This window comes from Prionailurus viverrinus, chromosome A2, assembly GCF_022837055.1.
Source record: "Prionailurus viverrinus isolate Anna chromosome A2, UM_Priviv_1.0, whole genome shotgun sequence".
NCBI lineage: Eukaryota > Metazoa > Chordata > Mammalia > Carnivora > Felidae > Prionailurus > Prionailurus viverrinus.
In genome coordinates this window covers 13,373,965-13,389,247 of record NC_062562.1, presented here as the reverse complement: position 1 = coordinate 13,389,247, position 15,283 = coordinate 13,373,965, and the positions used below count along the sequence as shown (strand labels likewise).

Genomic DNA, 15,283 nt, shown 5'->3' with positions numbered 1-15,283 from the left:
TGGTCCCCCCCACAGAGCAGACTCACCCTGGCTGCTCCGATCATAGACTGATCCTGGGATAATGGCCTCCCGAGCATCATACATGGCTGTTGTCATGAAGCGGGCTCCCTGCAAAGGGTTTAGATAGGTGAGGAATTTATCACCTTGACACAAGGAAGAACTTTCTAAAGATGTGATGGCTTGGCCACCTTCCAGGCCATGACTAGGCCAACGCTGAGGCTTGCTGGGCCTTGCCCACCCCTCCTCCACAGACCTGGCCTTTGGTGCTGAATGTTTGTCTCCAGGCTTCACATCAAGCAGCATCACCGCTTCTAAGTCCCCCAGAGCACCCCGGCTTCACAAGGTTTCCTAACTGCCTGTGTTCAACTCCTAGGCGCCACCCATGACTTTGCATCCCTAAAGGCCATGTCCAAAAAGGCCTAAGAATGCTTGTGAGACCTGGGCCGGGAGAGCTCTGGGGCAAAGGCCAGCGTGATCACTCCAGTACACACACACATGTGTGTTCACCCTCGGCTCACACCTACTACAGGTCATACCTGCCACTGGCCATTACCATGTGCCAGGACACCGGCCTGGGGAGAAGGGGGTTCTTGGCACAGTCTTCCTCCACACCTTTCTGGCCACCCACAGCCAGTGCTCACCGGGTTGATGGTGTTGACCAGCTTCCTGGGCTTGCTGAACTGCATGAGGCTCTCCCGAAGGTTGTTCAAGGGCCCCTCCACCAGCACCTTCTGCTCCTTGTAGTAGTTCAGCAGGTGGTTCCAGAGTGGCTGCTTGGACAAGGCCTTTGGGTTGCCCACGATAATGACCCCATACCTGCAAGGTGTGGGCCCAAGAACGCGGGTTTAGGGTTCTGCACGGTGAGCAGAACACCACGAAGAAAAGTATGAGGAGAGACTGAACAAACTCAAAATCCACATCCAAGGTGAGAGGAGCCAAGCCCAGGCCGCTCTCCTCTCATCCCACCCACTAAATCCCTCCCCAGACGCCTGGCCTGCCTGTGACAGTGCCCAACGTGAGGCCTGGGGATGGACAGGTAGGTTGCTGGTCATGGTGACCTGGCAATGGAGCCCACCCTGCAAGCTGCCAACAGTGCACTGGACAGATCTGCAGGCAGTTTCTAAGGAATCCAGATGTCAAAACACAACAATGAGCAGATGAGCTCACAGACGAGTCAGTCTCTCTGCAGCCATGAGTCGGCCTCCTGGGAAGTTATCGGCAGTCTCAGCAGGCTCTGTGGCCTCAGGAACCCTGACAAGCTGGGGCATGGAACTCAATTCTGGCAGATGCTCACCCTCACCTAGCCGTGTCAAGACCCCCAAGTTGAACTTGGACCCCCACTGTTGGCCACCAAACGAGAGCACCTTAGAAGGGGGGGGGGGGTAACAGACAAAAACCAAGATACCCTGACAGGGGAAGGAACCAACGTATGAGGGCAGCTGTGGTCTGGTTTTACTCAAGGGTGACACAGGAGGCCACCTAATTCTCTGGGTGCCCTCTGCTATCATCATTGTTTCAAAAAAGGTTACACCCCAGGACCAAAAGATTAGATTTCATGGATTAAAAGTCTCTACAGGGACACAACCCATGCTACTGCGTTTTGATCTTAGGTCAAAAGGGCCGAGATGACACGTCCCACAAAACTGAGGCCACAGAAACCCAACAGGACAATAAACAAAAGTGTCTTGCAGGGAGGCATTCTTTCTAGATTGCTGCTTGTGAGTGCTCTGACCTTGGGCTGCTGAAGTCCCACCCTGCCCTGTAAGGGTGTGACGCGAGGACTAATCACAGGAAGAGGACGACCAGGCAAGGATCAGCTCTCGGGTGGACCCTCCCAGCTCCAGATTCCAAGGGAAAAGTCCCTCTGAAGAACTCCCATGGCAGGAACGAGGCACCCGACCACTGGCAAGGTCCAAGGGGACTTAGTCCTCCATACCTTGCTCTGGTCAGAGCCACATTAAGCCGCCTGGGGTCGTTTAAAAACCCAATGCCTTGGTGCTCGTTGGCTCGCACACAAGAAAGAATGATGAAGTCCTTCTCTCGTCCCTGGAACGCATCCACACTGGCAATCTCCACCTCCTACAAGGGACACATGGTCATAGTCAGTTGGCTGCCTTCAAGGACCCTCAGACTGTGTGAACTGTGTTGAGACGCACCGTCCCATCCCACCAGTAAGCCTGGGACCCAAAGCCTGCAGAGCCCCCTGCTCAGTGCACCTCTGGGGAGCGAGGAGGGGGCCCCTTTGGCTACGCCTGCTCCCGCTGGGCCTTCCCAGTCCCCAGCCCCACTCTCCTAGCCTTCCTATGCTTTGGTTGTCTTTTTAACCTTGGCAATTTGTTTCCCAACAATAAAAGCATACGTGCCTATCACAAAAAAAGTTAGACTGTACCCAAGTTAACAGAAGAGAGACCACTGGTCTTATTTTGCATTTTAGTTCACTTCCACATAGAGAAATAATTATCTTGTCCTGTATTCTGGAGGTTTTATCCAGGAGCTGACACAACAGTGAACAGCGTTTTCACGACTATGTAATATCCACTGTAAGGCTAATGCTAACAACTACACTATAGTGTTCAACCTGGGATTATTTTAACTTTTGCTCTGAAAACTATCCTGAGAATAACCTGAGGGAACCTGGCGCCTTCACAAAACTACGCCAGTTCACACTCCCGGGCCAGGAGATCAGGTCAAGGTCAGCTCCTATGTGGGGACCCAACAGGCCTGATCAGGTGTGCACCTGGTAGAGCTTGGTGTGCAAGGAGCCGCTGAACTGCATGTACTGCACCAGGTAGGAGCGCTGGCCCTCATAGGGCGTGATGATGCCGATCTGGTCAGGCTTGGCACCCGCCTTTAGCAGCTTCGTGGTGATCTTCTCCACATTCGCAGCTTCCGTCCTACGAAAATTAGCCTTTCAGTTCCTGGGCTGTACCGGTGGGCTCCTGAGGCTGTGGGAGGTATGGGGACAAGTCCCACCTCCAGGGTGGCCCTGTGAAGGCCCTGTCCGGTGCACATCATTTACCAAGGGGAGTCACAAGGGGAGAGAAAAGGCTCACACGTGAGCTTAGAAATATTTGCTCAACAGGGGTGCCTGGGCGGCTCGGTCAAGCACCCGACTCTTGATTTCCGCCCAGGTCATGATCTCAGTTTGTGGGATCGAGCCCCTTGTAGGGCTCTGCGTGAAAAGTGCAGAGCCTGCTTGGGATTTTTTCTCTCCTCTCTCTCTGCCCCTCCCCTGTTTGTGCACACTCTCTTTCAAAATAAACAGATGTTAAAAAATGAAATTACACTTGATCTTAGCCAAAAGGCCGAGAGATGATAAAAAATAAAATTATACAATTCTTTAAAAGAAAGAAAGGAAGATCTGCTCAATAGAAAAAATACATACTGCAAGTGCAAGATGGAAATAAGATGTTGGTGTAGGTGTCCAAACAGGAGGAGGACAAGGAGGGCAAGGGCAAGTTTTAGCACTGCGTTAAGAAATGAACACATTAGCAAGTGGTGAGTGGCCACGTGCCAAGCTACCAACGAAGCTTGTAAACGCCACAGCTGGGTCTGCTTACCTGTTAAGGTAGGAGGTGCCTGAGCTGGCGATCTCCTCTTGGCCCTGGGTCACGTAGAAGAACATTGGCTTATCAGGCTGGGGCCACTGGAAGTCAAACCCCTTCTTCACTCGATCCGCTGTCATCAGGGAGGGAAGAGGCAACACTTCACATTAGAGAAAAAAGCCACAGCCAATCTGGACTGAGCACATATGGAGCAACGCAGAGACTGTGACAGCACAGTCAGAGGTTCATGATGGAGCAGGAAGCAGCAGCCCCGGGCAGGAGCTCCTGGTCCGTGGGACCCTGGGGAGGCCATCAGAGTGGGTGGGGTCCACTGCCCCCAAACACCCAGGATGCAGTGAAGCCATGCACACCAACACCCAGCTGCCTGATGCACAAAGCCAGCTTACCCACTGAACAGATCTCACTGGTTGGTGCTTTCTGTGGCTTGTTCAAGAAACCTCTGCCTACTTCAGGGCCACAAAAATATTATTTTCATCTGGAAGCTTCACTGCAGTGCCTTAAAGGATTCATAAGTCCCTACAATGGGCCTCTGTGGATGACACGGTCGAGTCCACCTCATCCCGTCACAGACCAAGGTCTGTGATGGGTGAGTCTGCCTCCGGACTCTGCCTTGGGTGCTATGTCCACAGTATCCTGGCAACTGCAGTTTTGTAGTAACTTGTGACATCTGATAGTGTAAGCCAGAGCCTTCACTGTGATCTTCACGTTCACCTTGGCCATTCTGGGTCCTAAACATTTCCTTTTAATCTTAAAAACTGGCTTGTCCATTCATATACCCCACCCATCCCTTTGGGAACTTTGGAGCTGCATCCAGTCAACAGATCAGCATGAGAAAAATGTTACTTTTGCATCCAAACAGCCTAAGATCAATGACCCTCTTTGTGTCAAGCTGAGAAAGAGACCACATCCATCTTTATCATTCTAGCAAGGGCAGGAGCCAACTGGCTAGCTTGGTGGCTCATTAGCCCAGGGGCTGCTGGCAAAAATTTAACCACCGAGGGTGGTGGGGGCAGGGGCCGCTCCATAGCGCCTGCCAATCTTAGTGCAAATGCTCCTGCCGCAGCTGATGTCAGGCCACTCCAAGAATGGGTCTGGGCTGGTGCCAGCACTGCCCTGGACAGGGATCACCTCAGGGCCCAACGGGGCTCCTGGAAGATGGTCAGGTTGTGTTTTGGGTTCAGAAGCTAATCACACAAGAGTGTTCACTCAGTGGAAACTCGCTAAGCTAGGCACTTAGGATTTGGGCACTTCTTTACACTTCAATGAAGAAGTTAAAAACATGAACTTTACTGGGTGCTGACTGCGTGCTGGGCACAGAGGACACAGCAGGGAACCACCACTCCCACTCCCACTCCCCCACAAAGCCAATGCCACGGAAGGAGGCAGAGCAGGGATGGCAAGGGTCTGAATGACAGCTAAGTGACGGCTCTCCCAGCTACTGTCAAATTGCAAACAAGCTCCATTTGGCCTGGCCTTTCCTAGCCCCACCACCCAATGGACCAGTGATGTTCTAAGTCTCACGGTGATGGTAGTAATAACAGCACCATCAACTCCCAGGGCTGTACTGTGCAGTGGCTGCGCGGCCCTGGTCAGGCGTGCGCTTTCAGCCTCCACCTCACCCACACAGCAGGCCAGACAAGGCCGACATGGCAGGCTGCGGCATTAACCAGACATTAAGAACGCCAGTCTCAGGGCCCATTTACATCCTGAAAAGGTGAGGAATGCAAACAGCTCCCAATTCCATGGGTTGTATCTACTGACATTTACTGTATTTTGAAACCTAGAAATATAAAATACAAATTCCTTTAAACACATTAGCAAAAACATTTTTAACGAAAAGTAGTATGTCCTGCTAATATTATCTCTGAGGTTTTGCTACCCAGTTCACAATTTAGCTGACTCTGCTTCCGTACTCAGTCTCCCGTGAGCCCTTGCAGTAGGGCGATCAGGCCTCACAGATACATGCAGCTGGGAAAGGGAAGAGCGTCTCAGAACTTTCTCCACAACTGTGGAGTTCTGCAAGATTCCACACCAAAGCTGGACAGGAGGTTACCCTGCAGAATGGTGACAAGAGAGCCTTTCTCCTCTGCCGTGCCCTCAGGACGGCCTTTGACTTTGTAACACCCCTGCTGGCTGTCAAATGGGAAGTACTTGCTCACCAAGTCGAGCAGAGCTCCTAAAGATTTACAGTCTTCACAGACATTTGTCACCACCACAGATCTCATCAGAAAAGCTTCTCAGCATTGAGAAGACTTGGTCAGCTCAGGACAGGGACAGGAGATTTCCAAAACTCTGATTTTCACTTGAACCCTCAGGTTTTATCACTGGTGGTAAATACTGTCAACTGTTTTCCTTGAAGGCACAGGCTGGCTGGCAGCACTGTCCCCACTCACGCTGAGGCACCAGCCAGCCCTCCAGGGTTGCTCCTGCACCCTCAGCACCGGTGTCAGCACGGTAAAAGGGCACGTGACGCCTCAGTGTCACTATGAGAGTAGTTCGGACTTCAGTGCCGTGAGCTCCTGGGGCCTGGGCTTTGAGCACCTCAACAGGGCAAGGAGTTAGAGGGGCCGTCAGCTCTGCCGTCTCCTGTTCTGCCTGCTGTGTGATAAGCCCCCGGGTGTGACCTCTCAGACAGTGACTGCATTCTGCAAGGACGTGAGCTCCCCTCGCCCACACCCCAAGGACATCCCATACTCCAGAGTGGACGACATCCTGTCCCTCTGACCACTGTGCCTCTCTGAGGTGCCCCCTACCCACAAGCGATCAGCACATAAGGCCGGGTAGGCAGCGATACCAGGTTTCGTCACCCCAGGCCCCACTGTGGGCTGAGCACTACCTGCGGTGACGCCGTTCTGAAGAGAGCCCTCGTAGAAGATGTTGGACGGGAAGGCACTGAGCGCTGGGTGCATCCGATACTGGACCTGGAGGCGGATGGGACGGATGCCCAGCACCACCAGGCGCTCGAAGAGCGACTGGGACAGTCCAGCCTTGGCGGCCTTCTTGCACATCACCACAGGGCCCAGCTGGCAGTGGTCGCCCACGAGGATGAGCTGTGGCGAGAAGCCCACACAGGTGAGGAGCTCAAGTACGAAACCGCCTAGACAGACACCCACTCACAGGGTACTAAGGGGCCCCGAGGGGCCCTGAGACACAACCACCCAGCCACGCGAATTCAAGCAGTACCATCTGACCAGGCGCCAGAAAATCTGCCGCCACATACAGGTATCCAGGCTTTCCCAAAAAGGTTCGTGTTATGCCACCTCTCTTTCACAAAAGACCACATTAGTATGGTAATGGCTTTTTCCGTAAAAGCACAAATCCTCTGCCAATTTATTTTGGTTGTCAAAAACAGGAACTAACAAAGGCCTTTTGTAAAAGCAGAATGGTGTAATGCAAATTTTTGGAAAGATGTTCTTCACTTTATCCCATTTTGGCTTATGAGAGGCTTCAAGGGAATTCTTTACTCTTGGACGGTGGGGGAGACCTGTATATGAGACACACAGACATGCACTTGGACCCAAAGAGCTCTCTGTGTCACCCATCTTTCCAAGAACCCCTCAGTGGACCCTCCATGCGTCCCTCTGCTCTGCCAGGACATCACATGGCATTACAGAACATTACCAAAAATAAACCTCCAGCACTGAAATTTACATGAAACCGAACAAGAGAATACCCACTGGTTTTCAAACAGGACTACAGCGAACGTGACATGGCTCACCTGCTTGGCGCCAAGAACCACAGGGACCATGCACTCTGGTTCGGTGGCCTGGGTGCTCTCGTCAATTAAGATGGAGCGGAACTGCATCTTGGCGAGCCTCGGGTCCCCTGCACCCACACACGTGCAGCAGATGACATCTGCATTCTGGAAATGAGAGCAGGCGAGGCCTCAGGGCATGGTAAATGTTGCCAGGCCCCAAAGGGCAGAAGGGACAGCACACAGACCACCCCGCAACCCTGACACCTATGGCAACAGGCTGTCCCACCCAAACAATCTCTAGGTCTAGGCTGCAGGGACACTAACTTTTGAGATCCTAAGTTGGTGAACTTCATCAGAATAACCCCTCAGCACAGAAATGGTTCTGGGCCTCAAGACAGCCTCTGAGAGGTAATGCAGAGCCAGGGAAACCTTAGTTTGTTAAAAAAAAAGAGCAGTAGAGTGTTGCAGACCCACCTCCCGGCCAAGGTGCACAACCACAGTGAAGATAAATACGGGAGGTACGGAAGTTCTTTCTCAAAAGCAAAAAAAAAAACAAAAACAAAAAACCTGACCTAGAGATGCCATCCTATGCTTGGCAAACTCAAACAGTTCCCACAGCCAAACCGAACACGACACCACCCCAAAGGTAAGAGCTCACCATGAGCAGCTCCCGCTCGGCGGTGCGCTTCAGGGCCCGGTACCGCTTCTCATCGGCAGAGGACAGCTCCCCAGTCTCGTCCTTCAGCTGCTGCAGCTTCTGTAGCTCCGGCATGCTGGAGGCACAGCAACACGTGAGCGGGCACAGGAGGCAGGCGCTGCCAGGGCCCGCACGCGGGAGAAGCACCACGCTCGAGGCAGGCGGCTCAACACCCACCTATCCATGTTCCTGATCTGGTTGTGCAGGGCCAGGAATGACACCGGGGAATCAATGGCCTCACGGCTCTTCGCGCAGAGCCGCACGACTTTCAGCCCAGTCTGGTGGATCTTCTCAGTCAGCTGATCCACAGCTATGTTACTCGGAGCACAGACGAGCACAGGCCTTCAACACAACGTGAACAGACGTCTCAGGACTCGCCCAGAGGAAATTCAGGAAACGCTAACTGCCAGCACTGGTGTTCTGAATCACAGGTAGTGGAACCCGCTCGCAATCTAAGACTAACGCCAGAAGTGAACAAAGCTGAAGGAGCTATAAAACCCAACTGGTCTATGGAGCTTCCTGTATCCACCTGGTTTCTACACTTCTCTCGCGCAGCAATGCTACTGGGTCCCGCATCCTCACCCTCCCGTCTGCACCGTAAAGACTTTCAAAGCCCCTCAAAGAACACAGGCACAAAACTCAGGATACGTCAACCCATCCACCGCCTTTACCAGAGCAGCAGGCTTTCTTATTAAAAGCAACCATAAAGGCCAGACCTCATACAAATAATATAAAAAATAGCCCCCAGGCAGCCTAGCAGACAGGCCTCCCTCTTTCCACCTCGGGCTGCGCTGAGCCCTACCCGTTGCCCTGCCGAGCCAGGTGGTAGACGATGGTGGCAGAGGTCACGGTCTTCCCCGTGCCCGGTGGCCCCTGAATCAGGCTCAGTGGTCTCTGCAGCACAGTCTTCACAGCGTAAACCTTCAGATACAAGCAGTTTTTAGGCTGCAGCCGCCCCCGTCGAGTGGAGGGCCACCCACCCAGCAGGCTCTGCCGGCCAGGCCAGGCCCCTTCCACCCCCCTGAAAAAGTGAGAACCTGAGAGTGGTTGAGGTCTGGGAGCCCCTGTGCCGTGAAGCGTTTCGGCAGCTGGCACTTGATGATCACATCCTCCACCTCGTGGCCGAGCAGTTTGTGGTAGATGTAGCCTGACACGGAGGTCTCATCCACAGCAAACGTTTTCAAAGCGCTCTGCATCCTGGAAGGAAAGCTCAGGGTCAGCAACACGCACGACCCAGACGGGCGAAGTCTTGCCCTCTGGGATGCAGAGAATCATCCAGGTGCTGAAGGCAGTGCCTGCGCCAACAGCAAGTGACTGACTACACAGCAGGTGGCAGGTGCGCCCGCAGGGGGCAAGGTGGACATACCTATCAAATGAGGTTGACTTCCACACGAAATCCACCTGGAAGTTGTGAGTCACCTCCACAGGGGCGCCCACACTGCTCCGAAGCTCAATGGCGATCTCATCGCCATAATCTGTGCCACTGAGTTAAGTTTCATCTTTGTCAAAAGCCGGGTTTACCTTTCCGAGGAGACTTTTCATTAGGCTACTGAGGAGAGAGCCCCCTCCTCTGCGCCAAACAGAGAAGGCCAGCCTGCCCCAGGCGCTCACGGACAGACGCCGCCGTGTCTGGGCTCACTACAGCCAGCTCCCGCACCCTCCCTGGGCGCACGGGGGCAGTGCAGGCACTGGGGCAGTGCAGGCACGGAGCGGCCCCACCCCGGCTGGGCTTCTGAAGGAACTTCCACAGAGCCCCGGGGTGCAGAGCTGGGAGCGCCCTGTCCTCAGGCAAAGCCGCTCTTTGACCGGTGTGAAACAGACCGCACGCCCTCAGTACAACTGAAGAAAGGGCTCAGCGGCAAACTCCCCTCAAAGGGGCACCTCCAGCCATGGCCGCCCAAGACGCCCTTTCTTCCATCTGCGGCGCTCAGGACAAGCTCGCCTTTCTTTACTCAAAGGATACTATCAGGGACCTTGATGACGTGGCCGATCCCTTTCCACAGGGGTGCCAGATCCCCTTTGTATCTCAGGCATATCTCATCTCCCTGCATGAGCCGCATGTCTTCCAGAAAAAAGACAACAAGAAAGTTAGCGTTTTCAACATGTGCCGAGGCTGCCACCATGAAGAGTTTAAACAAATTAAGGGACACTTTACAAGGGAGAAACTAGGAATTTTATGCTACTTATGGTCACAAATATTTTAAAACTTAAAATCACCTCTTAACCAAATTATGACTAAATCCTCATTACCAGAGTCAGTCTTGGGCAAAGTGAAGTAGGCGATTCTCTTCTTGTTAAGGCCCAGGTCCCACCTGACCGTGATGTTATCTTGAGTCTGAGCACATGAAAGATAAGACCCCTGTTAGCCTGAGACACAGACACAGGCCTGGACTCCTCGTGTCTGGGTTTCCACAGGTGTGTGCCCTAGGGCAACCTTACGAGCCATGACGTCGGGGTACAGTGAGCAGCACCCAACAGCCTGAAACACCGACAAGGGCATATCCAGAAGAGAAGCCATTAGGACCCCCAGAACCCACTCAAGTTGACCAGGAGACCCCCACACGATGTCTGCTCTTGCAGGCGGCTTCTCTGTGAACTGCAGAGGGAGAAGGAGGCTGACAGCTGGTCCTCGGAGCTCCCACTTCCTATGTGTTCTTCGTGGAACTGGTACAAGGAGCGCCCTCAGCGTGCCATGGCTCCTCGGGTCCGACTCTTGTAGCTGTGGGCAAAGGCTGCGAACCCAACTGTGAGGGATTTTTGTTGGATTTTAAATCAGAAAACACTCAGGCCGGTGTTTAGCTCAGAGTGACCGGGCGTCTGCCCGAGGCTCACGCCCTCGCCTGCCCTCAATCCACCGTTCTGTCTCTCAGGGCGCTGTGCCTCAGCCCGCGTCAGCGTCCGCAGTTTGCAGAGGAAACCGCCCTCCCCAGACCTTAGGAGAGACGCTGTGTTAAAACGACCGAAACCCTCCTGCACACACATCACCTGGGACTCTTTCAGTTTCTTATCGTAGTCGGCCTCCAGCTTGACCAGAGGGCCAAATATGTTCTGGTACTGGTAGGCGTCCTCATACCGCAAGAGGACGTGCTGCGGCTCCTCATCCACACCGGGCTTCTCCAGATCCTCCAGGGTGGCAGAAGGATTTTCCTACAACACAAGCGCCACACCACGTTCTTGCCCATTTTCACCGACATACGACAGGAACTACACACGAGCTCACTAGTCACCGAAAGAACAGAGCATATCCATCACCTCTCGGAATGAGTCGACGTCGGCCTGACGCAGAGAAGGGCACCGGCAGTCAGTGGTGTCCACCCCACAAGGAGAGCCCTCGTATGAGGAAGCGTATGTGGCACAGGGAGGCAGACGCTGCCCCGGGTCTTGGCTCAAACTTCAGCCATTGCTCCTAACCCTCCTCTGCCCAGGGCTACACCAGCAGGGCGAATATTGGCAATGACACCCCAAGTACACAGCCTGACGCACCTATACCATCAAATGGCCGCATCCTCCAACCAATGCCTAGCCCCTGAACTGGGAGAGAGAATACTTCTTCTGGGGTACAAAAAAGACCACTAGTTCCCTGGGTGTGTAAACAAAAGGGGAGCACCCCCCCATTCTTTCTGACCCTGTGCTGCACCGACAGGGGTGACACACTCTTCCCTGGCCGGGGACAGGACAGTATCTGGGCTGTGGGGATATAAACAGGAAACGTTTATAAATCTGGCAATCTGAAAATCGAAGCAGAAAGGTACCCTGCTAGATGACACTGCAGAAATATTCTGACTTGCACTCAAAAATAAATTCACATTTAAGATTTCGGATTAGGGGCACCTGGGCGGCTCAGTCAGTTAAGTGTTCGACTTCAGCTCACGTCATGATCTCATGGTTCATGAGTTTGAGCCCCGCATCGGGCTCTGTGCTGTCAGTGCAGAGCCTGCTTCGGACCATCTGTCTCCCTCTCTCTCTGCCCCTCCCTCCCCTCATAAAAATAAATAAAAAAACATTAAAAAAAGAAAAAGATCTTGGATTATATATGGGCTCTTGGGTGGCTCAGTCAGTGGAGTGTCCGACTTCGCCTCAGGTCATGATCTTCCAGTTCGTGAGTTAGAGCCCCACATCGGGCTCCGTGCTGGCAGCTCAGAGCCTGGAGCCTGCTTCAGATTCTGTGTCTCCCTTTCTCTCTGCCCCTCTGCCACTCACGCTCTCTCTCTCTCTCTCTCTCTCTCAAAACTAAAAAAACATTAAAAAAAATTTCAGATTATACAGGTACCTAATTAAAATTTCTAGCCCAGTTACTGAAATTTTATCATAAAAGCTGCCAGAAGCAGAGAAGGGCTTCCCTTGGGAAGGAGATCTGTTGGGCGGGGCAGGCACCCCACCACGCAATATGGAAGCCCCTCCCCTTCACTCCACCAGCTGCCATAGGCCCTGCCTCTCTGACCTTTGTGACCTGGACCCTTTCCCCCTGAACGTTCACCCCTGGCCTGGTGTCACCCTGGCTGACACATCACAGGCCCCACGAGGTTGTACAGCATCCTCACAGTCCTGTTTCCCCAGGCCCAGGGTCCTCCCAGCAGGTCCATCCACAGACAGTTCTGGTCCTCCTCCCTCCCACTACCCACCCTCACCCTCTCCCACCCTCTTTCCCTCTGCAACAAGAGAGAAATTCCAACAATCGGAGCTGTCCTTCCCCACAGGCCTGGCAGGAGGTGGCCATGGGCTTCTACCAAGGGGCCACTCAAGTACACAGGGCAGTCTCTCCTGAGCTCCTTCCAGAATCTCCTGTTTTGAACACACTCCCAGCAGCTCCCCCTGGACCAGAAATGTGCTGAGGCAGATTTGCATTCTCAGCAGGCCCTTACCTTCCAGAGTTCCTCTAGCTTGTTGATCTGCTGAGCAGTGATCTGCCGGGCCCGCAGCTGCTCCTGCTCAGAAGGGATCTTGACCAGCCAAGAGAGGAAGCAGCGGTCCTGGATCAGGGGCTGCCACTGGGAGCTGTCCCAGTTGATGTCCTTGAGGCTGCTCTGACTGGCGCAGGGCTGCCTACAGAAACACCATGGGCAGGGAGAGCCCAGCTGAGGATGACCTCTGCCCCCAAGGCTTACTTTTCACCCCAAAATGATGTTCCCTACGTTTTATTATGGGATCACATTAACTTTAAATTGTTAGCAATACATTGCCTCTCCCCATGCACTTGAGCTCTGAACTCTTAGAACACCGCTTTTACACAAGTGTTTTCATGACTTAACCAGAACCCGCCCCAGAAGAGTTCCTCAACTACTCAGTTCTGACTAGCCCCTCCCCCCAAATGTGCTCACACCTCTCCCTTGGGCAGAATAGGGCCGGCTGGCGCTGAATGCCCCGCCCCCTCCAAATCAGGGCCCCGCCCTCACCTGCACAGGAGCACCACTACGGAGTCCGCTTTGGCAGGGATGAAGCCGAGGAGGAAGACATTGCGGCAGCCACAGTTGTAACACTCCAGAACTGTCTCCCCCAGGGGCCCATCCTTGTGCAGAGTCACCTCTTTGCATTTTGCCCTCACGAGGTGATTTACAATGTGGCTGAAACCAGGAAATGATAAATAGTTAACACCCAAAGTTTGGCTTTTCACCACTTCCAATTTTCAAGCCCCCCGTTAAAAGTTCCGGTACCGTTCACAGTCCATTAGCAGGGGCGGTCACACCTCATCCATCTGGCATCCCAGGGGACCAGCCCGCCCCTGAACTGGCTCCCCACTGAGCGTAAAAATCAATCCGACTTGAACAGCCTTTAAGGAAAACTTTCCTAACATGTTTCACATAGTTCCTGCTTCCTTTTTTTAGTTCCTGCTTTCTGAAATCCTACGTATGGGGCCTGACCGAACATATCACTGAGGCCAAGACTGCTGTCCCGGAGAAGCAGGATGTTCTGCCCCTTCCACCACTCCTCTCTGTTTGTAGAGGCTTCTCGGTGTGTAGCCTCTTCTGGCCGCTGTGCCTGCTTCCAGGAGCTACAGCCCCTCCTAATTTGCTGCAGGCCAGGAAACTCGATAACCAAACATATTAGAAACCTGAGGACAGTAAAAAACATGGAGCAGCAGGGCCCAGGGCTACTCTCAGGAAGCACAGGGCCGGCTCTGAACTATCTGAAAGCGGCTTGTCTCGCTCTTTCCTTACTGCCGCGTGGCCTTCCCATTTCCGGGACAGATCTCGCTTACACCCGGGGCTTGCAAACTCCACCCTAAGACAAGTCAGCCTTGCTTGGGGTCCAACAAGTGGTGCTTGGCTCTGCCTTGGGCTCTCCCAGCTACCTGAACGCCTGTCAGACACTGAGCACTGAGCACGCCTGCTGGGCTTCCAGCCTGCCTTGCTGCTGCCGCCCTCCCTTCACCTCCGGGGAAACCCCTTCTGTTGCAAGCTTCAGCTGACATCCTAACCCTCTCTGGACCCATGAAGCTAGTCAGATTATCTATCCAACCAACCGTCACCGCTCTCAGCGTCCACTTTTCTGAAGCTGTCACACACAACTGGGCATTTTACCAGACTCTGATTTCCTCTGTCTTTTCTGCACCCACCTCATCCCACCTACACTGGAAGCTCCCTGAAGGCAGTGGCTGCCCCATTATCTTTATAATCTGGCCTCATGCAAACATGTAGTGCTGGCTGACAGAGTCTGTTTTCTCTTAGAGGCCTTTCACTCACTTCCCTGATCTTGGCTCTGCTGACCGGAAGCTGGGGTTGCCAGCTAAGTTTTATTTAATTGCTTTTCCTGCAGGAGAGGAACTAATGCAATCACAGTAATGCTGAAATTACCCAGAACATTCTGAAAATGGGACATGATACTGGTTACCCTGAAGATGCTTTTCCTTTCATATCTTTAAAATTAAATACCATGGGGCGCCTGGGGGGCTCAGGTGCTTAAGCATCTGATTCTTGATTCAGCTCAGGTTATGATCTCACGGTTTGTGATATCAAGCCCAGGGTAAGGGCTCTGTGTTGACAGCATGGAGCCTGCTTGATATTCTTTCTTTCTCTCTCTCTCTCTCTCTCTCTCTCTCTCTCTCTCTCTCCCCCCCCCTCTCTCTCTCCCCCTCCCTCCCTCCCTCCCCTCCTCTTGCGCTCACTCTCTCAAAATAAATGGAACATTTTTTAAAAAATTAAGCAACAGTCCCCTTTCTTGCCTCACTCAGAACCTCACAGTTCGCACTGCTCACTCTAAGATGACACGAGATCTGTCCACTGTCCTCAGGCAGTACGAGATGGTGAGGCCTGGCCTACAGCTGTTGAAGACACAGGAAGAGTGGGGGCTCTGCACAAATAAACTTTCCTATGGGGTTTCGCCACT

General features: G+C 53.3%; 1 protein-coding gene across 2 annotated transcripts in view; it reads right to left on the bottom strand.

The window, feature by feature from the left end:
* UPF1 (UPF1 RNA helicase and ATPase) overlaps positions 1 to 15,283 on the bottom strand; it is a 37,230-nt gene that overhangs the window by 4,850 nt on the left and 17,097 nt on the right. The window contains exons 4-20 of one of the 2 annotated variants that reach the window (XM_047850537.1): positions 13,354 to 13,521; positions 12,823 to 13,003; positions 10,946 to 11,107; positions 10,178 to 10,295; positions 9,924 to 10,022; positions 9,327 to 9,435; positions 8,998 to 9,157; positions 8,763 to 8,881; positions 8,138 to 8,302; positions 7,922 to 8,036; positions 7,285 to 7,428; positions 6,403 to 6,616; positions 3,561 to 3,678; positions 2,738 to 2,894; positions 1,937 to 2,079; positions 642 to 816; positions 27 to 108 (exon numbers count right to left, since the gene is read on the bottom strand). In XM_047850537.1, coding sequence (XP_047706493.1) covers positions 27 to 108; positions 642 to 816; positions 1,937 to 2,079; positions 2,738 to 2,894; positions 3,561 to 3,678; positions 6,403 to 6,616; positions 7,285 to 7,428; positions 7,922 to 8,036; positions 8,138 to 8,302; positions 8,763 to 8,881; positions 8,998 to 9,157; positions 9,327 to 9,435; positions 9,924 to 10,022; positions 10,178 to 10,295; positions 10,946 to 11,107; positions 12,823 to 13,003; positions 13,354 to 13,521 — 2,429 coding nt within the window. The remainder of the gene's footprint in view (positions 1 to 26; positions 109 to 641; positions 817 to 1,936; positions 2,080 to 2,737; positions 2,895 to 3,560; positions 3,679 to 6,402; positions 6,617 to 7,284; positions 7,429 to 7,921; positions 8,037 to 8,137; positions 8,303 to 8,762; positions 8,882 to 8,997; positions 9,158 to 9,326; positions 9,436 to 9,923; positions 10,023 to 10,177; positions 10,296 to 10,945; positions 11,108 to 12,822; positions 13,004 to 13,353; positions 13,522 to 15,283) is intronic. The other variant, XM_047850538.1, reaches the window with a different exon arrangement.